Source organism: Vipera ursinii, assembly GCF_947247035.1.
Source record: "Vipera ursinii genome assembly, chromosome: 12".
Lineage (NCBI taxonomy): Eukaryota > Metazoa > Chordata > Lepidosauria > Squamata > Viperidae > Vipera > Vipera ursinii.
The window spans coordinates 10,652,149-10,677,496 of record NC_139525.1 but is presented as its reverse complement, the minus strand read 5'-3'; the positions used below and the strand labels follow the sequence as shown (position 1 = coordinate 10,677,496).

The 25,348-nt window shown below is 43.5% G+C and overlaps 1 protein-coding gene across 2 annotated transcripts in view; it reads right to left on the bottom strand.

Annotated features, from left to right (window-relative positions):
• Positions 1 to 21,039, bottom strand: part of HDX (highly divergent homeobox) — a 30,251-nt gene extending 9,212 nt beyond the window's left edge. The window contains exons 1-5 of one of the 2 annotated variants that reach the window (XM_083372181.1): positions 20,957 to 21,039; positions 11,963 to 12,109; positions 5,012 to 6,124; positions 4,158 to 4,211; positions 1,487 to 1,633 (exon numbers count right to left, since the gene is read on the bottom strand). In XM_083372181.1, the coding sequence (XP_083228307.1) occupies positions 1,487 to 1,633; positions 4,158 to 4,211; positions 5,012 to 6,124; positions 11,963 to 12,109 (1,461 nt within the window). In that variant the 5' untranslated portion in view covers positions 20,957 to 21,039. The remainder of the gene's footprint in view (positions 1 to 1,486; positions 1,634 to 4,157; positions 4,212 to 5,011; positions 6,125 to 11,962; positions 12,110 to 20,956) is intronic. The other variant, XM_083372182.1, reaches the window with a different exon arrangement.
• Between the last annotated feature and the right edge of the window lie 4,309 nt (positions 21,040 to 25,348).

Genomic DNA, 25,348 nt, shown 5'->3' with positions numbered 1-25,348 from the left:
CTTAAATTGTCCTTTATTTCTTTATTTATTGTTTAATTCTTTTTTAAGCTTTGTATTCTATGTTTTTTAATTTTTTATTGTTGTGAGCCGCCCTGAGTCCTTAGGGAGAAGGGCGGCATATAAATTTAATAAATAATAATAATAATAAATAAATAATCATTCAAGAAGAAACACACTCAAATTATTGAAGTTTGTTTGGAGATACGTGGGCGGCAATTCCATGTTAAGATTTAGGATTCAAGAGAAGCTTAATGGAATTTCAACATATGTTCTCATTTCTTCTCTTCCAATTTTATCACCTCTAATCCAATTAGCTTTGGATGAAAAGCTGTTTACTTATTGATTATAAATAAATGGATGTCTGAAATGCACCGTACTGAAGTATTAGGATTAGAGGCACCTTAATGGCAATTACAAGATTTGGCTAAGAAAAGAACTACAGAGAAAGAATTAGATGGCAAGGGCTGCCCTAATTATATCTGATTTCTCACTTAAAAGCACCTGTGAGATGTGCACAGGATTATGTACTCTAAAAACTGCACTTGATGCAGTTTTTAGGGGGGGCAGAAAGATATAGGATGCTCAGAACTCTGAATATTCAATAAATGTTTGGGGAGGTTGTACACCATTTAATAACTGTTTCAAAAAAGGTTGTAAAATTCGAAACCAATCACATGGTGACCTACTTAATGACTGGGACAACTTATGACCCTAAATCTGGGCTCAATTATAGTTTTAAATTGAGGACTAGCTGTATTCTCATGAATGCTCAGCCTTTCTTTGCCTCTTCATTGAGCGCAACGTGTATCAGGCTCAAAAAATCAGGATCACTCATGTCAATTGCAGCAGAAATGATTTATTGAAGTTTATGCAGAAGAATCTGGTCAACTAAGGGTCAGCACTAAATTGGGACCAGATAAGTGGGACTGGACTTGGCTTGTTGGTGGCAACACATGGACTCTAAGCTGATGGCACATTTTACTCCACCTCCCAGCTCTTACTACTCTTCTCCTACCCGTGAAAAATGTTCTATTCTCAAAGCCCCAGGTATTCAAGCAGAGTTTGCCAAGTTTGCAAATTGGAAAGATGAATGAGATAATATACTTGGAACTCTATACATGCAAAGCATAGCTTCTGTTTTTTCCTCTTTTGGGTGTGTGTGTGTGTGTGTGCATGTGTGTGTGTGTGTGTTACGAAGAACTGAAAACAACTGTTACTCCTTCTCAGTTCTCATTTTTTAAAAGGAAAAACTATATAAATCACAAAACAACTGAAGTATCAGACATCTAACATATAGTATCTACCAATAAATGTCTCACCTAAGGCACGATATCTATAAATAGACAGGAAACAGAGCGCTTGCTAATGTAACCATGCAATAACACATGCAATCTATTTCGGTCTAACTCTTGCAATTCAGAAAAAAAAAGAGAGAGAAAACTTTCATCCAGGCTATTTTGGGTTTCTACATACGTAAGGTTCTTACCCTTACTATTTCACAGTCAACGTTTAATTCTGCAGCAACGGCTTCAATTTTCTCTCTGCAAACTGATCCAAGGCTGGTCATGCCTTTATCCCAATATTTCTTAAGCGTAGCTAAATCTCGGTCGCTGAATTGTGTACGGTCCTGTAACTGTAAAACAAGCACATAACCTTTTTCCCCCCACCTCAATGGAGAGTGCAAAAAACAGACAAGGACAGACGGTGAAAATGAAGGTCTTCTCAACTAGAATGGGACAACTTTGCTACAGCCAATTTGCCACAGGATAACTCATTGTGGGACAGTTCCACAATTCAATTATTTAAAATAACTAAAAATTATTTTGTTATTCACATTTAATTTTTGTCCCTCCTTTAGCATCCTTTCTTTAACCATTCTATTGGATTATTTCTTCGATATTAGTGTAACTCTTGTCCCGTGGTGAGTTGTCCGTGGCAAGCTGATCATGGTGAGTTGTCTGCGGCGAGTTGTCATAGACCCCTTCTCAACATCAAGCTTAGTCACTTGTACCAAATTAAAATGGCTGCATTTAGCTGCAGAATTTTAGAATTTTCCTTTGCCTTACAAAACAGAATGTACAGTTGTTTGGGAAACGTACAAGGACATGGGTGTGCACGCACAAATATGCAAAGATTACTAAATACAGCTTATTAAAAGCTCAGAAACTTGCAAAAAGCAATGTTCCAGAAAGATGCCACAGTCAAATTAATTTTTTTATAACTAGCAAGGTAACAAAAGAAAAACCCAGAAACAATAATTGAATACAATATATATATATATATATATATATATATATATATATATATATATATATATATATATATATATATGTATATATATATATATATATACACACACACACACACACATATATATATATATATACATATATACATATACATATACATATACATATACATATACATATACATATACATATATATATATATATATATATATATATATATATAGAGAGAGAGAGAGAGAGAGAGAGAGAGAGAGAGTGTACAGGCTCCATTATGGACTACTGGCAGTTTAGGATCAGCCACTGAACCTGATAGGCAATAAATCATATGTAAATAATTTCTGTAATTCACAACAGATAAATTAAACGTTGTCCAGCAACTTGAATAGCTTAACAAAAGATTCAGGCAATTATTATGTCGATGCCTACATAACTAATCTGATATTTTAAAAAGGAGAATATAAGGTCTTGGGACAGAAAAGGCTTCATATTTCGCTTATGAGCTTTTCAGAAGATCTGGCCAAACTTTGTTCAAAATGCAAAGATTACTTGAATTTTTGATCTTTACACTAGGATTGCTAGAACATTAAAATCAGGATCACTATACATGCTCCCTCCTAACAATGAAAAATAAAAAATTGGCTTGATTCACACCAATATTTTGATTGCATTAATGAGAAATGGATGGATTAGTGTGGGCCATAATTCAGTTCAATCATACACAAAATTATATGAGAGAAAAGCTCACTTCTTTATTATTGGACATCTATATTTATTAAGGATCCATTTATATACCATGGCTTAAAGTGTTAAGAAACTTTACTCTGGATCACTTTTCAGTATGAGTCATTTAAAAATGGCACCTAAGATTATTCTGGTCACAAAACCAACTTGTGAGTACTTTGTTATCCTAGCATAACTAGAGACAATGACAAATTACTTTGCAAATTTCATTTGCAAAACTCACTTGAATTTCCCTGTGCAAATGAAGATTTTATAAAAGTCTAGAAATTGGTGTCATTTGTTAGATTACAGCTTCCGCAATCAGGTTTTAAAATGGTCTTGAAAGCATTTTTAATTGCACAGATTCAGGCTATTTAACATCAACACAAATTAATAGTATGATAGTTAACCAACAACATTAAAGAGGAATCTGTACAAAACTATTTTTTTAGGATATATTTAGTTATTGCAGAATCAAAGATTCACAGCCTTCCTGTTCTACTTTGCTTTTCCTTTGTGCCGCCTAGCTGTGATTTCATTTGCTTGAAATTAAACGAGAGGAAAACAAAAGAAAAACTATTTGGAAGCAGACAGAATTTAACTTGACACTAATAATCGGTAGAAATGGGACTATAAATTGGGACTATGGAGGTTTTATTTGATAGCCCACAACTGAAACTGTCTTCATTATTCTTGGGATCAGCAAGGCTCATCTTTAAAAAGATTTACAGTATTTTGTTTTCCAAGAAGATTGGCACATTGTTTTAACCCTCACTAGGTTTTCCATTGGCTTTTAAAAATACCACTTCATGAGTACAACTATTTTCCAGCAGTTTTTATTATTGTGATGCCATCACTGAAACACAACAATGAAAGCTGTTGATTGATATAATTAATATTAAGCTGATTTGTAACACTTAACGGACAGGATTTTTGAATAACAGAGTATAATAACTTTTAACTGACTACTGCCTCCATTGATAACAATCCCCCAAAATTTACAGGGCTGCAAAATAAAAACAACTCGAATCAGAATGATTACATGCGATGTTTCTTGGAAAAATAACAAATCCTTCTCACTGTTGGCTAAAATTTATTATACCCTACTCAGAGCTGTGTAGTGTATAAATAAATACATGCAATAAATGAACACAAAAGCTGAAAGTTGGTCCAGTAAGATTAACTTACTGCTCTTTTCCTGGAGCAGCCAGTAATCCAAGGCACAGTAAGGTTTCCTGAAATCTGTAGAAAATAAAAAATTATCACACAGGTACATTTGCATGCTGCGTAGACATAATCATCTGAAGAACAGATTTAAGTGCAACTAACTGTTGGGATGTTGTTGTTTTTTTTGAGATGAACATAAACCATTCTTCTTTCTCTAAGACACCTGACTTAGAGAGAATAAATCTTTTGTTCACCACGGACCTCCTTTTAAATAACTTTTGTGGCCACAGACCATGGACACGGACCACAAGACTTAAAGATTTAAATCATAATATTTATTCAAGCCTTCAGAGACCCCTTGTGAAGACATCACAGCCCACAGAGGTCCGCGGACCTTAGGTTGAGAACCCCCAGAATAAATAATCATTTACTGAATCTTGAATATATCAAATGGTTCTGAATTCTTGTAAATTCAACTAAGGTTTTTGTTTTTTGTTTTTTGTTTTTTAAAAAATCTTCAATTGATTTAAATGTTTCTCTAACTAGAATGTGAATCAAGATGTACTCTTGGCTTCATACGGTTCTGAAGATGTTTCCAGAATGATCATATCCAAATTCAGGGTGTCATCAGAATTGTAATACAGGAATAATCTATCGAAATGCCAGGGACATAAGAGGAAATTGAGCACATATAAAGAAATGAAAAAAGGGGGGGGGGGGACAGAAAACCGTTCTTGTTTCCTGGTAGCAGAAAACAAGGTAGCACTTCTCTTTACAGTCGCTTATTAGCTGGAGTTCCTGATTTACCATTTTTTTAAAAATGTAGGCGACACTATTTCCTAAGCCTCGGACCTTAGGGAAGAAAAGCCAATTACCTGGTAATTATTTTGGTTCTGAGATAGCCTTAGTTGATTGGATGCTGCAAAATGAGAAGAAAGGTTACTTCTTGACGGGTAAGAACTGCTATAGAGGGTACTGGAGGCGCTGTGCAACGAGGTCCGTGGAGGCAAGCGGTAGTCTCTGTTATGATACAAGATATTGTCATGCAAATTCCTCGCGTTCAGCGTGTGCGAATTGCAACTTGCGTTCCTGCCGGATCCAGAAAACCCAGATCCCGGATTCTCGACGCGGAGGGATGTGCCGCTTAACCGGGAGTAGTTTTGTATCTGGGCGCCCATGGAGGCCAATTCTTCCTCTCTGGCGTATTCGTCGTCCACATCCCCGGTTTCCATTGCGATCGAGAGACAGCTGCCTTCTCCGGATGACGCCAGGCTCTTCTCTCTGCCTCCTCCCAGGGACTGATCGGTAACAGCCAAAGAAAAAACCTCGCGGATTTCCAAGTTGTGAGTGCTGCAGGAAGGATCTCGCATGTTGGATCTCTGTCCGGATGGAACGGAGGAAGCGAGGATGGGGTGCTCCGGCTTTTGCAACCGCTGGCACCCCACCTGGTCCATCTTGTACGGCCGGTGGCACAAAACGGGCTTCTGAGGTAACACTAGTTCGGCGGTCTGTACCGACGAGCCGCCGTAGCTTTTCTTGGTGTGATTATAAATAGAATTTCCCGAATTCAGCACGCTGGTTTGCCTGGAGAGGATGATGGTTTTCTCGCCCAGGAAAAGCGAAGCGTTTTTGCAATGGGGAGTTTGGCGGGTCACCGCGAGGTGCTGCCGGGGGAATTCGGGATCACTCTTCCCGGCTGACCTGGAAAGGGAATTTTTATGCAGATCGCTCATCAAGGAGTTAGTCTGTTTGGCGGAAACCAGTCTGCCGGACGAAGTAGCCGGGTTATAGATGCCGGTGACTATGACGTCGTTATTGGCGGACGTCCACGAGGACTGCTGGCTCTGGGAACGGGCTATGCTGACCACATTCTGAACGGCCACTTCTGGAGGCACTGTTAATGTGCTGGTGGCCGTGGCTGACGGGCTTCCCCCAGAATCCACCGTGTTCTTACTGCTCATCTTTCTTCTTTTGTTTCCAACCCACGTCTGCAAACAGAAAGGAATTTGTAAGTGAAGAGGATCTGTAATTTTCCACCCAGCGTTTTTGAGATGGCCTTTCACGGCTCAACTGTAATTCTCAACTAGGTAGTTTTCCAGGCCTCGATTATAATTTTCAGCTAGGTTTCGAGATGGCTTTCCACACCTCACCTATAATTCTAAGGTAGGTGGCTATCCAGGCCTCAACTATAATTTTCAACTAGACTTCAAGGTAGCATTTCTATCTTGATGTCAAACAAGCTTTTACTTCCTTACATCTGCAAACTGAAACTTTGTTTAAAGTTCTGAGGAAATAATAAACGTTGACGTCTTCAGTACCTGACTGATCTAGATGAGAATGAAAGACACTGAGGTAATTAAGGATGTAAAGCAGTTCGGTATAATGGCTAAGGCACCAACCAGAAATTGGGAGGTTGGGAGTTGTAGTCCTGCCTTAAACCATGAAGCCCACAGGTGACGTTGAGCCAGCCACTTTCTCCCTGCCCTAGGAAGAAGGCAATGGTATGCCACACATCTGAAATCTTGCCAAGGAAATTTCAGAGACTTATCCAGACTCCAGTTACCAGAAGTCAATATTGATTCAACACTGACTTAATGCACGGTAATATTAGGTAAAGGTAAAGGTAAAGGTAAAAGTAAAGGTTCCCCCGCACATGCGTGCTAGTCATTTCCAACTCTAGGGGCCGGTGCTCATCTCCGTTTCAAAGCCGAAGAGCCAGCGCTTGTCCAAGGACGTCTCCGTGGTCATGTGGCCAGCATGACTAGACGCCAAAGGTGCATGGAACGCTATTACCTTCCCACTGCAGTGGTCCCTATTTTTCTATTTGCATTTTTATGTGCTTTCGAACTGCTAGGTTGGCAGAAGCTGGGACGAGTAACAGGCACTCTGTTACGCGGCACTCGGGATTTGACCCGCCAAACTGCCGACCTTCTGATTGACAAGCTCAGCGTCCTAACTCACTGAGCCACCGCGTGCGTCCCTTACAGTAATAGTACTAGTAACCTATCCATTCGAGAAGTTACAATATCCAGGATTGTTTTATATATTTAATTTTACATTAAATACTATAATGATTTGAGAAACTAGGAAAAAAAATCTTTACCAAGACATTGATGGCACTGACTTCCCTTAAATTTTAATGGCTTTATATTTAGAAATGTCACTCAAGTTCTATTTTATGATTCCTTTATGTAAAATATGTTTTTAAAAGGCAGGTCATTGCTAAAAATCTAACAAGTATATAAACATCAGTGGTGATGATCAGCATGATATAGTTGATGAAAATACCATTTCTTATTTCAATACTACTGTAAAGTATGTATAATACAAATCAGTCCAGTTAATGATTAGATATCAGTTAATGATTAGATATCAGTTTCATATTTCTTCTACCATAAGGAAACAGAGATTTACTAACAATAAAATATTTATTTTGCACATCAAGTTTAAGGAACAAGTTACCCCTAACACTTTCCTCAGAAATTCTCTTTTTTGTATGCCAGCAGTCCTCAACCTTTGCAACCCAACTGGGGGGGAGGGAACTGGGCCGCGCAAGAAGGGAGGCTGGACTGTGTGCACACACACTCTGACTTGCGCGAATGGTGGGACATAGATCCCGACTTGTGCAAGCAGTGGGCTGGCGCGCATGCACAGGAGCGCCTGCCCACCTGCCATTCGCGCAAGTTGACCTATGCACGCATGCTGGCCAGCCAATTGCATGGCCCAGTTCTGAATAGGCCACAGCCTTGTAGTGGGCTGCAGCCCAGGGATTGGGGACCCCTGTTGTATAGCATAGGATGTTCATGGTAAGTTGTGTTGTTTTTTTCTACACTGCTGCAAATATTTCAAGGAGGATCCATTATGCAAAAGCATTTTTAGCCACAACGTAAGTTTCAAAGATTAAAAAAAAACAGTAATGAAAAACATGGGGCCCTCATTTCCCAAGCCTAGCAAACACAGGAAAGGAGCCTTAATAGTACCGTATCAAACTGTGTATGTATCTATGATTAATAAGGAGTAACTAATGTATCATGCATACTTCTGACCATATGCCGCAGAAAGAAGACACATCAGTGACTGCGAAAGAGAACCGACTGAGAGTCCGATTAAGTATACAGAGGGGTTCTGAAGGTACAAAGGAAAAACCCACCGAGTCAAATCAAATAAAAATTTTTATTATCTTCACATAGACCGGTGCGGGGGGGGGGGGTGGGGGTGGAAATTGGAAAGAGGAAAGAGACAAGAGGAAAGAAGACCTGATTCTCAGAACTAGAAGAAGTCACGTGGTTCAGTTTCTGGTGGAAATTAATTCTGATTTCTCAACCTTTCTTTTGCCCAAAAGCGTCACCACAAAGGCGACAAGTTCTAGCCATTGAGTGGAGCCCCAACAATACTGCTCTGCTGTAACAGCCCACACCTGCCATTTAAAGAAAGAAGCTGATCCCCTGTTCTTGACCCACAAGAAACAAACTGTCAAGCAAGCCCATACGTCGGAAACTTGACACAAACCAACCCAGAAAACAATACATAACAGTATTGTCTAAGCCAGACATGTCAAAAACAAGGCCCAGGGGCCGGATGCGGCCCGCAAAGTGGTTTCATGCGGCCCGCGAAGCCATCCTGGAAACAGCGAGGGAACAGCCCCCACTGCCTTGGCCCTGGCCCAGAGACCCTCCTTCTGCCAGAGACCCCCAGATCTGTCCCACTCCTGCCTGGGCCCCCATAGGCACCCTTGATGTGAACGATGTAGAGCTGGCCATGCCCACCCAGTACGCCATACGCACTCTAGCCACGCCCACCCAGTAGGCCACGCCCACCCTGGCCACGCCCACCCGGCCCCCTGAGGGCAACTGCAATGCTGATGCGGCCCTCAATGAAATTGAGTTTGACACCCCTGGTCTAAGCAACCGACCATCAAGCATTTACAATTGTTCTTCACAGGCTACAGAACAGGAAGAGGGAAAAAAAATCTGTTAACTCAAGTGTCAAACAACTTGTAAGAACTGTAACATTCTTCTGCCAAATATATATGACCAAAAAGGGGAAAAGAAAAGAAAAAAACAGCAGCAAAGCACAAGGTGGGGTCCCAATCTTATCAGATATCCTGCCTTTGCTCCTAAATTTTTACGGAGATGTTACATGAAATTTTCCCCATTGTTTTTAATCTCCTGTTCTTATTAATAAAACCACAAATTAAAACCAAGGGAAGGAGAGGGATAATTACACGTTCTCTTTTTTTATTATATAGTTTGGAGGTAATTCTATCAAAAAAATGCTTTGTTTTGCTTGATCGTGGATTTTCTTTGATGCTTCACTACCACGCAAACCTTTTCCCAAGATATTTGGTCTCTTCTTGCAAAAGTAAGTGACAACAAATGAAATCTGCAATTCACTGAGTATGCCAAACAGAAGGATTATGATCATTGTATTCTGGCCACAATATCAAACTTTTAGGTATTTTAACCAAGCATAATTTAGGCTATACTCCATCAATCTGTTGCTCTTCAAATTGAAACCAGACAGCTTTGTTGCTTCTTAAAAAAATGCCATTTCAATCTACAAACTCTTATCCAAATCAGATTGAGTACTGCAAAGAAGAGACTGGACAACCATTTGTCTGAAATTATATAGGGTTTCCTGCCTCAGCAGGGGGCTGGACTAGAAGACCTCCAAGGTCCCTTCCGACTTCTATTCTATTCTATTCTATTCTATTCTATTCTATTCTATTCTATTCTATTCTATTCTATTCTATTCTATTATTCTATTCTATTCTATTCTATTCTATTCTATTCTATTCTATTCTATTCTATTCTATTCTATTCTATTCTATTCCTATTCTATTCCTATTCTATTCCATTCCATTCTATTCCTATTCTACTCTACTCTACTCTATAGTATTCTATAATATTCTGCTACATCCTTCTCCCTGACCTTAAAAAAGAGAAACAGACAAGTTTTGTGACAAAGAACACTTTCTGAAAACAAATGCCATGCCCCAGATGGTAATGCTTGCCAACTCAATTTCATCTACTTTATTTATTAATCAAATTGGTATAGCTGCCCATCTGACCTAAAGTGACTCTGGGTGGCCTACAACAATTTAGTAATGTAACAAATCTAAAAGCAACAGATGTAAAAATACATACATCCATATTAAAAATAAATAAATAAATGTATAAATAAAAACAAACCCGGGCAGAGAAAGGAGAAGAATGGCCACCTCAACAATGGAGCCAGCTAAGCACGTATCTGGTTCTTGGGCGGTATCTAAGTTAATAACAACCGGGTCTGGAGGGACATTCGTGATGTTGAAAGGAATGAAGCTAATCTAATTTTGGGGAGAAGCATGTTCCATAAGGCCACACTTGGAATCCTGCATCCAGTTTTGGTCACCACGGTGTAAAAAAAGATGTTGAGACTCTAAAAAGAGTGCAGAGAAGAGCAACAAAGATGATCAGGGGACTGGAGGCTGAAACATATAAAAGGAATGGTTGCTGGAATTGGGTATGTCTAGTTTAAAGAGGAGAAGGACGAGGGGGGACATGATAGCAGCCTTCCAATATCTCAAGGGGCTGCCACAAAGAAGAGGGAATCAAGCTATTCTCCAAAGCACCAGAAGGCAGGACAAGAAGCAACGGATGGAAACTAGTCAAGGAGAGAAGCAACCTGGAACTAAGGAGGAACTTCCTGACAGTTAGAACAATTAATCGGGGGAACGACCTGCCTCCAGAACTTGTGAATGCTCCAACACTGGAAGTTTTTAAGCAGAGACTGGACAGCCATTTGTTTGAAATGGTATAGGGTTTCCTGCCTGAGCAGAGGGTTGGACTAGATGACCTCCAAGGTGCCTTCCATCATCATCATCATCGTTGTTGTTGTAATTGTGGTGGTGATGGGATCCAAGGCAAAGAAGACATGTCTCCTGGGGTCCACCAAATGTAGGTTCCTAGCTGGTGGTAGCATGCCTTCTCTGCCAGATCCAATGGGATGGGAGGATGTAACTGAGTCAGGCAATCCCTCAGATAGCCCAGTCCCATGCCATAAAGGGCACTGAAGGTTAAAACCAGCATCTTTAATTGGAACTAGAAGCAAACTGGCAGCCAACGCAGCTCGTGGAACAGAGGTGTCACACAAAGTGTTCTGTCTTAGCACTGTTAGAATAACGAAGCTAAATCATAGCATTTAACTAGGCTTGGCGCTGCACAGTTGCTTTTGTGAGCGAGGGATTTCTCACTCATTTCGCAAAGGCAAACAAAATTTTGCCACCAAGCAACCATTCAGCTGGAAACCAGTAGATGTGTTACAAAAACGATTATAACAATCCGACTTGCCTAATAAGTTTTTTTTTACAAATGCAATTTGTTGTATATGAACGCTTTAAACTAGACAGCCGCACACCTATGAAAACGTAAGCGTTCCTTCTTTCCCAGTTTATAATACACAGAAGGGGGCTCCAACTGCTTTAAATAAATAGACAAAGGAACAGACAAATCAAACTAGAAATTTAATAGCAAAGTTGGAAAAGGTAGATAAATAAATAAATAAATATACTCTTCTTCAATTTTAATCATTTTGTGTTATATACTTCTTAAACCTTTTTATCATTTTGTGATATGCAACAGTGAGATGGGCAGCATATAAGTTTAATAAATTTAATAAATAAAGTAGAACTTGGGTTTTCAACAAAAATTTCTAAACACGGGCTCTACTGACGCATAAAGCTACTGATTTTTTTAAACAGCTCCATGCCCTGTAGATAAGGTAAGCAAACACCTGTGTCTGTTAGACTGTTATGTAAATTTGAGCATGGAAACTTCAGTACTTACCCTGACTACACTGAAGTCCAGCTTAGTTTCTTGGGCACACTGTAATATGAGTTGAAAGCAATTTTTACTCTGATTTGTCATTCCATTTTCATAGTAACGCTGCAATATCCTCTGTTGTTCTGCAGTAAATACAGAACGCAGATTCATCTAAAAATAAAAGAAGATACTCTGAAAATAGGAATAATTTAATACTTACAGGGTATTTAAAAAAAAGAACAAGCTCCCATTTATCTAAAGAAATAGAAACCTACAGCGGACTGACTCTAATTTATTCCGGTTCCCCTGCGAATATTCTTAAAAATAGTTTACAAACACACTCAAAACAAAATGAAGCAGTAGCTATTCACATCCAGGAATTAAGTGTAGCTCCACACAAACAGAACTCTGATACTATTAAAGTAATTAAAAGGTTTGTTTACGAAAGAAAAAAATGGGCTTTGCTTCTTCTTACTAACACTCAAAGAAACCAATCAACCAACAAGAAAATGGACACCGGGTGAAGTTGCGGACAGAGAGATCTTGGTCTCTATTGATCCCAGAGACATAATTGACAAAAGAAAAGTGAAACCTAATTCAGTTTCTCCTACCTGAATCTCTTTCATTGCCCCTCAAGAATGCTAAGCAGGCTGAGACTAATGTGATTTGTAGTCTCAGATATCTGGAAAGTTGCAGAGATGACCGATAACAGTGGTCTGCAATCCCTGAGCTCAAAGCTCTTGTAGGTTGCTCTTGACTTAAACCCATTCACATAGTGACCGTTCAAAGTTACAACGGCACTGGGGGAAAAAAGGACTTATGACGGTTACGGCATCCCCAGGGTCACATGATCAAAATGTAGATGCTTGACAACCGAGTCATGACGGTTGCAGTGTCCTGGGATCGTAGGATCACCTTTTGTGATCTTCTTACAAGCAAAGTCAATGGGGAAGCCAGATTCATTTAACAACTGTGTTGCTAGCTTAACGACTGCAGTGATTCACTTAACAACTGAGGCATGAAAAAAAATGGTCAAACGGGGCAAAATTCACTTAACGAACATTTCACTTAGCAACAAAAAAATTGGGGCTCAACTGCGGTCGTAAATGGAGGACTGCCTGTACTAGTTACTGTAGTTTGTAAAGACTACTTGACACTTTAGCAGAAAATGAGCCAGGGCTGACTGAGGAATTCTGGGAGTTGAAGTCCACAATCTTGAAGTTGCCAAGTTTGAAGACCCTTGGCATAGAGTGATGAGTTTATCCAACCCATGGCAAAATGTGACTTGTTACTTCGCAGTGGTTTGAATGCAGTATTGCAGGCTAACTCTGCTCACACTGTCAGGAGTTCGAGTCCCTCAATCCTGACTGGCTCAAGATTGACTCAGCCTTCCATCCTTCCGAGGTTGGTAAAATGAGGACCCAGATTGTTGGGGAGTAAAAGGCTGACATTGTACACCTCTTAGAGAGGGCTGTAACGCACTGTGGAGCAGTATAGAAGTCTAAGTGCTATCGCTATATAAGAGCCATAGCGGCACAATGGTCAGAATTCAGTATTACAGGCTAACTCTGCCCACAGCCAGCAGTTCAATCCTGATGGGGCCCAAGGTTGACTCACCCTTCCTTCCAAGGTCGGTAAAATGAGGACCCAGATTGTTGGGGACAATATGCTGGCTCTGTAAACTGTTTAGAAAGGGCTGTAAAGCAGTATATAAGTTTCAGTGCTATTGGTAAGTGGGAAGGAAGGAAAGGGAAGGAGGAAGGGAAGGGAAAGAGGGAGGAAGGAAAGAAAGAAGGGAGGGACGGAGGGAGGGAGGGAGGGAGGGAGGGAGGAAGGAAGGAAGGAAGGAAGGAAGGAAGGAAGGAAGGAAGGAAGGAAGGAAGGAAGGAAGGACGGGATATAATGGTGCAGCGCTTAGAATGCAGTATCGCGGGCTAACTCTGCCCACCGCTAGGAGTTCAATCCTGACCGGCTCAAGGTTGACTCAGCTGTCCATCCTTCCAAGGTCAGTAAAATGAGGACCCAGATTGTTGGGGACAATATGCTGGCTCTGTAAACCACTTAAAGAGGGCTGTGAAGCACTGTGAAGCAGTATATAAGTCTAAGCACTATTAACCTTGTTATATTGATGTCAAACGTATGCTATGTGGTATCAGATTCAAGCAAACATATTTTTCTTAACATTGTTGCCGATTTTAGCTAAGACGTACTTTGATTTTGCTGGATATTCAAAGGACGTGGGCCACACCACCAGCGTAGGGTGGCCCCAGGAACAATACGGACACTCCTTAAGCCGTTGCTTCTCCTGTCTTCTGCCCCTGTTGTGTGCTCGCTCCCTTAATAACAGAGGTGAGCAAGACCCTAATCCATAACTAAGTTGAAAGCTCTTTTGACAACTTTGCGTCAATATACCAGGATTATTAATCAGGTTCTCAAAGGTGCTTGTGGATTCCATTCTTTTAAACAGAGAGGCATCAAGCTGGATTGAAAAGTCAATAACTGAAATGAAGCAAACGCTAATGAAAACGACCTCCAATAGAGCTCGGTGAACAAAGAAATGGTAAGAATCCATGCTGAAAAATTAGTGCAGGTTCGCATCCCACCAGGCTCAAGGTTGACTCAGCCTTCCATCCTTCCGAGGTAGGTAAAATGAGGACCCAGATTGTTGGGGGCAATTAAGCTGACTTTGTAATAATGCCGCTTGGGGTGTGTGTGAAAGCCCTAACAAGCAGGCATATACATAGAATGAAGGCTACTGCTAAGCTTGTAAGCCGCCCTGAGTCTTCGGAGAAGGGCGGGATATAAATGGAATGAAAATAAAAAATAAAAAATCCCACCAGGCTCAAGGTTGACTCAGCCTTCCATCCTTCCGAGGTAGGTAAAATGAGGACCCAGATTGTTGGGGGCAATTAAGATGACTTTGTAATAATGCCGCTTGGGGTGTGTGTGAAAGCCCTAACAAGCAGGCATATACATAGAATGAAGGCTACTGCTAAGCTTGTAAGCCGCCCTGAGTCTTCGGAGAAGGGCGGGATATAAATGGAATGAAAATAAAAAATAAAAAATCCCACCAGGCTCAAGGTTGACTCAGCCTTCCATCCTTCCGAGGTAGGTAAAATGAGGACCCAGATTGTTGGGGGCAATTAAGCTAACTTTGTAATAATGCCGCTTGGGGGTGTGTGTGTGAAAGCCCTAACAAGCAGGCATATACATAGAATGAAGGCTACTGCTAAGCTTGTAAGCCGCCCTGAGTCTTCGGAGAAGGGCGGGATATAAATGGAATTAAAAAAAACAGGTCTGATGAAGCCATTTCAAGATGGCTAGTTAGCTGTTATTTCTAGCATACATGCTATAATTCACCATAGTAGACACTGACCCACAAATTACACTGAGACTCATAGTTTTTACGCTGAGTGATAACAATTACCATTATTACTTTATTAGCTCACAGGTAGTCCGCGACGCATCACAGTATTGCAGTTTGTCCAGTGACGGTTCGAAGTTACAACAGCACTGAAAAAAGTGACGTATGGACTGTTTTTCCCCACTTAGGACTGTTGCAGCATCCCCACAGTCACATGATCAAAATTCTGTTGCTTGGCAACAGACTCGTATTTATGACAGTCGCAGTGTCCTGGGGTGTGTGTGTCACGTGACCTCCTTTTGCGACCTTCCGACAAGCAAAGTCAACTGGGGAAGCCAGATTCACTTAACGAGAGCGTTACTAACTTAACAACTACAGTGATTCATTTAACGACTATGGCAAGAAAGGTCGTAAAATGGGGCAAAACTCGCCTATCAACTATCTCGCCTGGCAACAAAAATGTTGGACTACCTGTTTTTTTTAAAAAATAAATAAATAAATGAGGTCACATCAGATGTACCCATAACAGATCACAAAGATGTTTTGTGTGCACTTTTCTATTTCAAAAGTTGACAGCATCATCTAAATGACTTTACACCTAGGCCAACTGAACTCCTTATATCAGAATAACAGAATAATAGAGTTGGAAGGGACCTTGGAGGTCTTCTAGTCCAACCCCCTGCTCAGGTAGGAAAGCATATACCATTTCAGATAGATGGTTGTCTAATCTCTTCTTAAAAACCTCCAGTGTTGGAGCATCCACAACATTTGGAGGTGAGTCGTTCCACTGATCAATCACTCCACAAGTAGGTTCTGATACACAGAAACTGATGACACGACACATCTCTTTATCTTTAAGGTGTCACAAAATGTGCATTATATGTACTATGAAAAATTCAATTGCACATTTGTTCTTCTCTAGTTTTATTGTGAAGGAAACCAGACGCTCAGTCCCAGAGAGTGCTTAAACTGGCTAGAACCATGCTGAGGATTTCCCCCCTTATAATGATGCCAAAAACACAAGTATTGGCACATCAACACAAGTGCCTCTCTAAAACACACACTTAGACTTAATTGAAAAACCATATAAATGTATAAACCCCGCCCCTCTTGTAATTTTCATGCCACAAAACAACAAATAAATAGAGCATTCTACTACTATAGCCACAAAGCAAAGCCCAGGATGAATAGGTCTCGGGTGGAGTAGATGTTATTCTTTACTGCCATAATTGAGAGAGTCAGTTTGGTCTAGTCCAGGGGTAGGCAACCTCGGCTCTTTTATGACTCATGGACTTCAACTCCCAGAGCTATGCTGACTCATGAATTCTGGGAGTTGAAGTCCATGAGTCATAAAAGAGCTGAGGTTGCCTACCCCTGGTCTAGTTGGTTAAGGCACCAGGCTAGAAAGCAAGAGATCATGAGTTCAAGTCTTGCCTTAACCAAGAAAGCCAGCTGAGGGCCAATCACCAGGAGACGGTGAGCTTCTGTTCCCACCTTATGGCATTTAGCCAGCTGGGTCGCCCAGGGTTGTTGCTATGGGGAAAATAAGAGGAGGAAGGAAGATGTGCTGGGTATGTTGAGTTATTGGTGAAAATAATGAAGGCGGGATATGAATGAATGAAAACCCAAGGGACACACAAAGAATCGATGCAATGCAGCCTATCAGAACCATTCGTGCTCATATTGTGTTTTATAAAATACGTACTTTGTTCCTTGCTGGAAAGTTGCAAAGAAGATACAAATACCGGTTCTGGAGCAATGAGCGATTCTGTATTGATTTCTCCCCCCAAATTTCTAGAAGCTAACTTTTAATCAAAGACTGCCACCTAAAGTCAACGGAAATTGACGCTGGCCTTACCATGCTTTCTCCTTAAGTACATTACTCTACTGTCCACATTTATTTGGGAAAGACATGAACAGAAAAATGAAGAAAATTATACTGAACTGAATAAGTACATAGTAAGCCCAGTATATGAAAGTTAAAGGAAGAAATGCTGGTTTGCAACCAACAATTCATCAAACCCCAGGGCTGGGTTAGAGCTCCTGTTGAGAAAGAAAACCAGCCTTATTTTCTAATTAGAAGGTCGTTGTTTTGACGGAATGTTTCAATTTACTAGCACGTATCCACTCTCTTATTGTGCCAGATATTGATTCAAAAACAAAAACTACCTTGGTAGATAAAAGAGAAACAAAGTAATGGTCCATCACTGGAGGCTTTTTAAGGAGAGCCAGGACAGCCGTTTGTCTGGAATGGTCTAGCGCAGGGGTAGGCAACCTCGGCTCTTTTAGGACTCGTGGACTTCAACTCCCAGAATTCCTGAGCCAGCCACGCTGAGGAGAAAGGGAGAGGTTTCCAAGCTGAGCCAGGCTGGCTCAGGAATTCTGGGAGTTGAAGTCCACGAGTCCTAAAAGAGCCAAGGTTGCCTACCCCTAGCCTAGGCCTAGGCCGCTTTATGACTCGTGGACTTCAACTCCCAGAATTCCTGAGCCAGCCACGCTGAGGGGAAAGGGAGAGGTTTCCAAGCTGAGCCAGGCTGGCTCAGGAATTCTGGGAGTTGAAGTCCACGAGTCATAAAAGAGCCAAGGTTGCCTACCCCTGGGTCTCCTGCTTGAGGAGGGGTTTGGATGAGAAGACCTCTAAAGGTCCCTTCCAACCCTGTTATTCTGCAATAGAATAATGTGAGAGCCAGATTGATATAGTGGTTAAAGGGATGGTCAGGAAACCAGAGAATGGCGAATTCAAGGTCTCTCTTAGGCGTGAAAGCTAGTTGGGATGGCTTTGGTCCAGGCGCTCTCTCTTCTTCTTTCTGCCCAACCTAAGTCACAGGGCTGTGGTGGGAAAAATAGGACAGGGCAGGAGAGCCAAGTATTTTTTACCATCTTGAATTATGGCTGACCCTGCGACCAACCATCATTACAACGGTGCAATTCCCAGTTATCTCTTTCATTATTTTAAATAAATGTTGAATAGTATTTAACACTGAGCTCTGAAAAAGAAAGTAGGCAAACACAGAAAGAGCTGGATTTGAAACCTCTTTCCCTTCCTCCCCTCCCAGCTTCAGATACCAAATTCTAAAATGGGCGAGAGACACTGCAAACTGGCATCTCCCACATCAGGAGGCCAGGAAGGGTATGAGGCTTGAAAATAGGGAAAAAAGTGTCTGAGAGATTTATTGGAACCAACAGGGATGTATTCTCCCTTACAGCTGTCAGCTCCGGGAGTGACCAAAGCAATCTTGGCCTGATGCCAGCTTAAAATTAGACTAGATAAATTATATAATTTCATGTCATGACTTCAAAGCACTTTACATATATAACCATGTAAGCAACCCCTCACTATTGCCTCCATATTGCAGATCGTGGTTGGGTACTGAAGCCACATCTCACTCCCTGAAATTATTTAAGCAATGCTGTAATTCAAAGTACAACTCTACAGAACACCAGTATCAGCTGAATTGTTTATTCATCCATCCATTCATTCATTCAATTTCCATAGCCACCCATCTTAATCCAAGTGATGGCCGTTTAATATGGCAGCAAGCATTCATTATCATAGAAGTATCTTTCCCCAAACTGAAGGACCTTACATTGATTTTTGACATTTCTGGTCACTATTCAAGCAGTTAAAAAGAATGAAAGGAATGACTGAAACCACAAAAGACCCACACACAGGGACATGAACCTGCTCATACACCAAAAGCATAACTGCTTGTTCTGCTGTATTCAAAGACCAGCAACAAGGCTCCTCTCAATATGACACACCTTGCCTTGCAATATTCCACAAAGCTCACGTGCCATTCATGCTTTTGCATTTGAGGCATGAAATTAAAACCATTTTATTTTATTCCCACAGACACCTGTTTGCCTAACTGCTGCCAAGTTTTATGTTTGTTTGTTTTTTAGCTTCCTTTGTTCTGCTGTGTCCTACTCTGGACATATGTTGAAGATGCAAAATGTTATCTATAGGAAAACTTACAATTTTCTTATCACACTGAGCTGACTAATCCAATACAGATTTCATTTCCAAGTCAAATTAAGCATCAGACAATACAAAGGGCCTATTTCATGCCTTTCCTAGTAGGAAATGCAAACTCATCTTTACATTTAAATTAAATTAAGCAAATTGGTTTTCAGAAATACCAGAACCTTGCAATGCTCCCATTTTCAAACCACTTATCCGTTTCTACTGTTGTAGGAAAAGACTAGTATGGAATAATGTCTGTCACTACAAGAGGTGTTACTTAATCACTGGATTACTAGAGAGACATAATTCGTGCAGTAGCCTAGATGTGACCTTTTGACACCTATTAACTGGCATTGTTTGCATAATATTTTAATCCAGTCTTTCTCAAGCTTGGCAACTTTAGGATGTCTGTACTTCCAACTCCCAGAATTCCTCAGCCAGCATGCTTTAAGATGTGTGGGTTTCAACTCCCAGAATCCCCCAGTGAACTTGCTGGCTGAGGAGTATGGGAGCTGAGGTCCAAGGGCTAACGCCTCCTTAAGTAACACCAGCTGCCTGCCATTAGTGCAGGTTCGCATCCCACCAGGCTCAAGGTTGACTCAGCCTTCCATCATTCCGAGGTAGGTAAAATGAGGACCCAGATTGTTGGGGGCAATAAGCTGACTTTGTAATAATGTCGCTTGGGGGTGTGTGTGTGAAAGCCCTAATAAGCAGGCATATACATAGAATGAAGGCTGCTGCTAAGCTTGTAAGCCGCCCTGAGTCTTCGGAGAAGGGCGGGATATAAATGGAATTAAAATAAATAATAAATAAATAAATAAAAATACTGCACTAATCCATGCCTTAAGAATGATTGAATGAAATCAGTTGCCTGGCTTCCTCTGTACAACACTATGAAATATATGGGAACTTTCGATGGGGTTCACCCACTGTTCACAAACCAATCAACTGTTATATTTTCCTCTTATGGCATTTTATTGCACGAGAAGCACTGATGCAGAGACTGAAATAACTTTTAAAAATAGGCAAGCCTATTTCGGTATTATTTAGCGGACAGATGAACGACTCAAAAAGCAACCTCGTTGCTTCTCTCTCTTTCCAACTCCTTCTTCGACAGATCACATAAGATACCTTTGCAAACCACTTTCAAAAATACAAAGAACTGGCGGATCGCATGAAAAACAAGCGCCGGACCCACACCGAGGGTATTTTGGACCTCGCCGGCTACCTTCCTTTCCCCCCCCCCGCCCTCGCCCCGCCGCCCAAATCGCCTTTACGTACAAAAAGACACGCAAAGCGAGGGCAGTCTGGCGACAGGGCGCTCCTTTGCGCAGGCGCGGCCTCCCTCGCGCCCCAGCGTCTCTTGCCGCAGATCGAGCGAAGCCAGCGGCACGCATGCGCGGCCCGAGTTCTGCTCCGCGAGCTCCAGACTGAAGCCCCGAAACTCGTCAATTCTTTCTCTTTTTTTTTTCCTTCTCCTTCGACCCCCCACCCCGCCACTCCCTTTCCCCGCCGAGCCGTAAACCGAGGAGGAGCCGTTCTTGCAGGCCTCGACGAGGCCTGGCGGGAAGGCCGGCTGCCCGCCAGCCCCCCCTCCCACCGCCGCCCCTCCCCCCTCCGGGGCCGCCCGCCCTCCCCGCCCCTCCCCCTCCCCACCCCGCCCCCCTCCAGCCCCCTCCGCCGAACCCACCGTGCTCTGCGGGCCGGGCGGGGCTGCCGCGGGGGGCCCCAGGGCTCCGAATTCAGCCGGTTTCGGCTGGGTCGGTCCCGGCGTCACACAATGAAATCAGCGCCTCCGATCATTAATTCTCATCATGATCGTGACGTCAGCGCAGACAGCGGCCAATCGCCGCTCGAGATCAGCGCCGGCCGGGACAGTCTCTGCCCCCGCCTCTCAGCCTCGGGGGGGGGGAGAGACTCTGGCGAGGAACAGCGCCGGCTTGGGAGGCAGGCGCGCGCGCGCCGGCGGCGGCGGGAGGGGGTCCCGCACGCTCACTCGCTCGCTCGCTCGCGCGCGCAGAAGGAACAGCAGCAGCGGCGGGGCGACGCTCGGCCGGCAGCAGCCAGCCTGGCCGCGGGGGGGGGAGGGAGGAGTGGCGCGTTCCGGGAACGGCGGCGGCGCGGGGCTCGGGTCCGCCAGGCTTTCCCGGGATTTGCAAAGCGCGGGAAGGGGGGGGGCGCTGCATTCCGGCCCTTCCCTTTCTTGCAGGCGTGGTTGGGGGGGGTTCTCCAGGGGGGGCGCAAGGAGGACGCTTCCCACCTGTTCCCCCCCGCGGTCGACCCACTTTGCAAAGAATAGGAGGACAAAACTGCCGTGCAACGACTTGGAAGGAGGGGAGGGGACGAATTGGACGGGGTGGGGTGGGCGGGGGATGGTTGTTCCCCGGGTTGAGCTCCTAAAATCAGCCTGGGAGCGGCTTTCCCAGCTAACCCCCTTCCCCCCATAAAGGGGGTGGGGGGGCTGAGCGCTCCTGAATTGCAGCTGCCGCTCCGTTCTTGCGTTGCATGCAAAAACTGGACTCGTGCAGGACTTGAAAGTGGTGGTGGGGGTAGGGGATGGGCGGGGGGGGTAAGAAGACCTAAGAGAGTTTGGTCGTGCAAGTTACCTGCGAGCCGGACGCCCTCCGGGTCCCACCAGCTCGCGCTTGCCGTTCAGGGTGAATTCCTGCAGCGTTAAAACTGGGGTGCTGGCAGGACGACTGCAGGAAGACGGGTCCCCAAAGGACTTAGGCAGTGATTATACCCTCTCCCCGGATTGCAAACACCTGGTTCGTTTGGTGTTGTTTCACTTGCTAAGTTCGGCATGCATTGCTGGAGAGTCAAAAAATGGGGTGCCCTCAACCAAACTGCAGAAGGGGAAAAAAAAAGTCGTTCCAGGGATGAATATTGCTGGTCTGACGATGCAGGTTGCATTTGAGAAAGAGACGATGCAAGTATCTTACCAGCAGTTGTTCTCTAAACGAGAGGTTCCCCAACCTTTTGGGCACCAGGGACCAGTTCCATGGAGACAGGTTTTTCCACGGACCGGAGAGTGTGTGGGGTTTTGTGCTGCCTGTATCCCACAGATGGGGCTTTGCTTGTTTGTGCAGACCAGTTGTTGGCATGCCGTGGCCCAGTACCGGTCCACGGACTCGGGGTTGGGGATCCCCTGCTTTAAACTCCATCCTGTTTGATGAGATAGCTCGAGGCCTTTTGATGTATGTGCAGTAGGGATTGGAATAATAATCAGAATAACAATTTTGGAGCTTCAAGTCAACCTTGGCTCCCCAGCGACTGTGTGGACAAACTTATTGCTATATGTCATATTTCATTTTATAGCCTTCCTCCTGTCATGATTGAGATGTTCTAATTTGTCCTCGCAATAAGATCTGGAGGATCAGCTCCATTGTAGCTGGCCAACTAATACATTCAAATAAATATCAACTGTGTGATGGTGTTAAAAGTGGTGATTACTTTCCTAACCAAAGCACTGTGTTTAAGCACTTGTATCCCAATGTTTATAGAAGGATCTTGTCTTGAGATGAAATCAAATCCACATTTACATGAATCTTAAAATATAGGAAAGAGATTGGACTTGAATAACAGAGTAATAGTTGGAAGGCCCTTGGAAATCTTCTAGTCTAATGTGCTACTTGAGCAGGGGACCTATACCATTTCAGACAATTGGCAGTCCAGTATCTTTGAAGCCTCCAGTGATGGAGCATTTACAATTTCTGTAGGCAAGTCCTTCCTCGGATTAATTGTTCTCATTGTCAGGAAATTCTCTTTAGTTCTAGGCTGCTTCTCTCCTTGATTAACTTTCATCCATTGCTTGTCCTGCCTTCAGGAGGTTTGCAGAATAATAGAACTAAGTCATGGAATTAGAAGTAGGTGAGAATGAAGTCGACTAACATATTAAAATATTTTTTAATATATTCTTCAGATTTATATCTGATATCCATCACTTATGCAGTTGTAATGTATGAGGAATTTTCCCCAATAAATTGCACAGTATTTTAAAAACTTTTTGCGATGGAACATATTTTTTATATAATTTTAGTTATTGCTAAGAAAATTGTTTTGTGTTTATGCACACATCTTTGTTTGTGAAGTGAATTGGAGTTGTGCCTATGGTATAAATATACCTTCTGATTGTTGTTGTTAGTATTTGAAGTATCCATTTCTATTCCTAAAAGCATTTAAAGTGCCTCAGAATGCAATAAAGACCGAAAGTGCCGTAAAACCTATCTATTTATTTATTTATTTATTTATTTATTAGTTTTTATAAACCGCCCTTCTCCCGAGGGACTCGGGGCGGTGTACAGAGGAAGGGAAGGTATACAGACCGAACAATAAAATAATAAGAAACACTAATGCACACAAACTGGGACCCCAATTAACGCTATCATGCCAGGCCAGCCTGCTGGAACAAAAAAGTTTTTAAGTCGCGACGGAAGGTACGGAGGTCAGGGGCCATCCGGATTTCGGTAGGTAAGGTGTTCCAGAGGGCTGGCGCACCCACTGAGAATGCCCTCCCCCTGGGGGCCACCAGCCGACATTCCTTGAGCGGTGGCACCCTGAGGAGGCCCTCTCTGTGGGAGCGCACAGGACGGTGGGGTGCTGACATCGGCAGAAGGTGCTCCCGTAGGTAGTCCGGACCCATGCCATGTAGGGCTTTGAATGTCATTGTTAGCACCTTGAACTTCACACGGAAGGCAACCGGAAGCCAGTGCAGCGCACGGAGGAGAGGTGTGATATGGGAGTATCGGGAGGCTCCCAAGAGTGTCCGTGCCGCCGCACTTTGCACCAGTTGAAGCTTCCGAGTGGATCTCAAGGGCAGCCCCATGTAGAGAGCGTTACAATAGTCTAGGCGAGATGTCACAAGGGCATGGGTGACTGTACGTAAGGAATCCAGGTCTAGATAAGGCCGTAGTTGGCGAACTAGTCGAACCCGGGAGAAGGCCCCCTTGGTCACAGCTCCAATGTGGTCTTCCAGGGAGAGCTGCGAGTCTTGGAGGACACCCAGGTTGCGGGCCCTATCAGCCGGGGGAAGTAACTTGTCCCCAATGTTAAGCAGTGGGACGTTCTGACTCTCCTGGCTTGCCGGTACGTACAGCCATTCAGTCTTGTCCGGGTTCAGTTGAAGCCTGTTTCTCCCCATCCATTCCCGGACCGCTTTCAGGCAGCGGGACATCACGTCTAGGGCATCACTGATATTGTTAGGAGTTGAGATAAAAAGCTGGGTGTCATCAGCATACTGATGGTACCCTACTCCAAAACTGCGAATGATCTCACCCAGCGGTTTCATGTAGATGTCGAACAGGAGAGGCGAGAGGACCGACCCCTGAGGGACTCCGCAAGCGAGAGGCCTCGGGGTCGACCTCTGTCCCCCTGTCAGCACCGACTGCGAGCGACCCTGGAGAAAGGAGGAGAACCAACGTAGAACCGTGCCTCCCACTCCCAGTCCCCTGAGGCGTCGCAGCAAGATACCATGGTCGATGGTATCGAAAGCCGCCGAGAGGTCTAATAAGACTAGGACAGAGGAATGGCCCCTGTCCCGGGCTCTCCAGAGATCATTCATCAGAGCGACCAATGCCGTCTCCGTGCTGTAGCCCGGCCTGAAACCCGATTGGTACGGGTCTAGATAAACCGCTTCATCCAGGATCTGAGGAAGTTGGTGCGCCACCACGCTCTCAACAACCTTCGCAAGGAAGCGAAGATTGGAGACTGGACGAAAGTTATTCAAAGAGGATGGGTCCAAGGTGGGCTTCTTGAGGAGAGGTCTCACCACCGCCTCCTTCAAGGCGGTGGGGAAGTGACCCTCACTCAGAGAAGCAGAGATGACCGCTAGGAACCAGCCTCGTGTCGCCTCTCGAGCTGTATAGGCCAGCCAGGAAGGGCACGGGTCCAGTAAGCATGTGGAGGAGCTCAACCTTCTCATAATCCTGTCCACTTCCTTAGGAGTTACAGGATCAAATTCTTCCCAGATGACGTCGACAAGACTGTCCATGTCTTGTTCTTCCATCTCAGCCCAGTTGGAGTCCAGACCAGTTCGAATCCGAGCGATTTTATCCAGCAGATATTGACCAAATTCCTCGGCTCG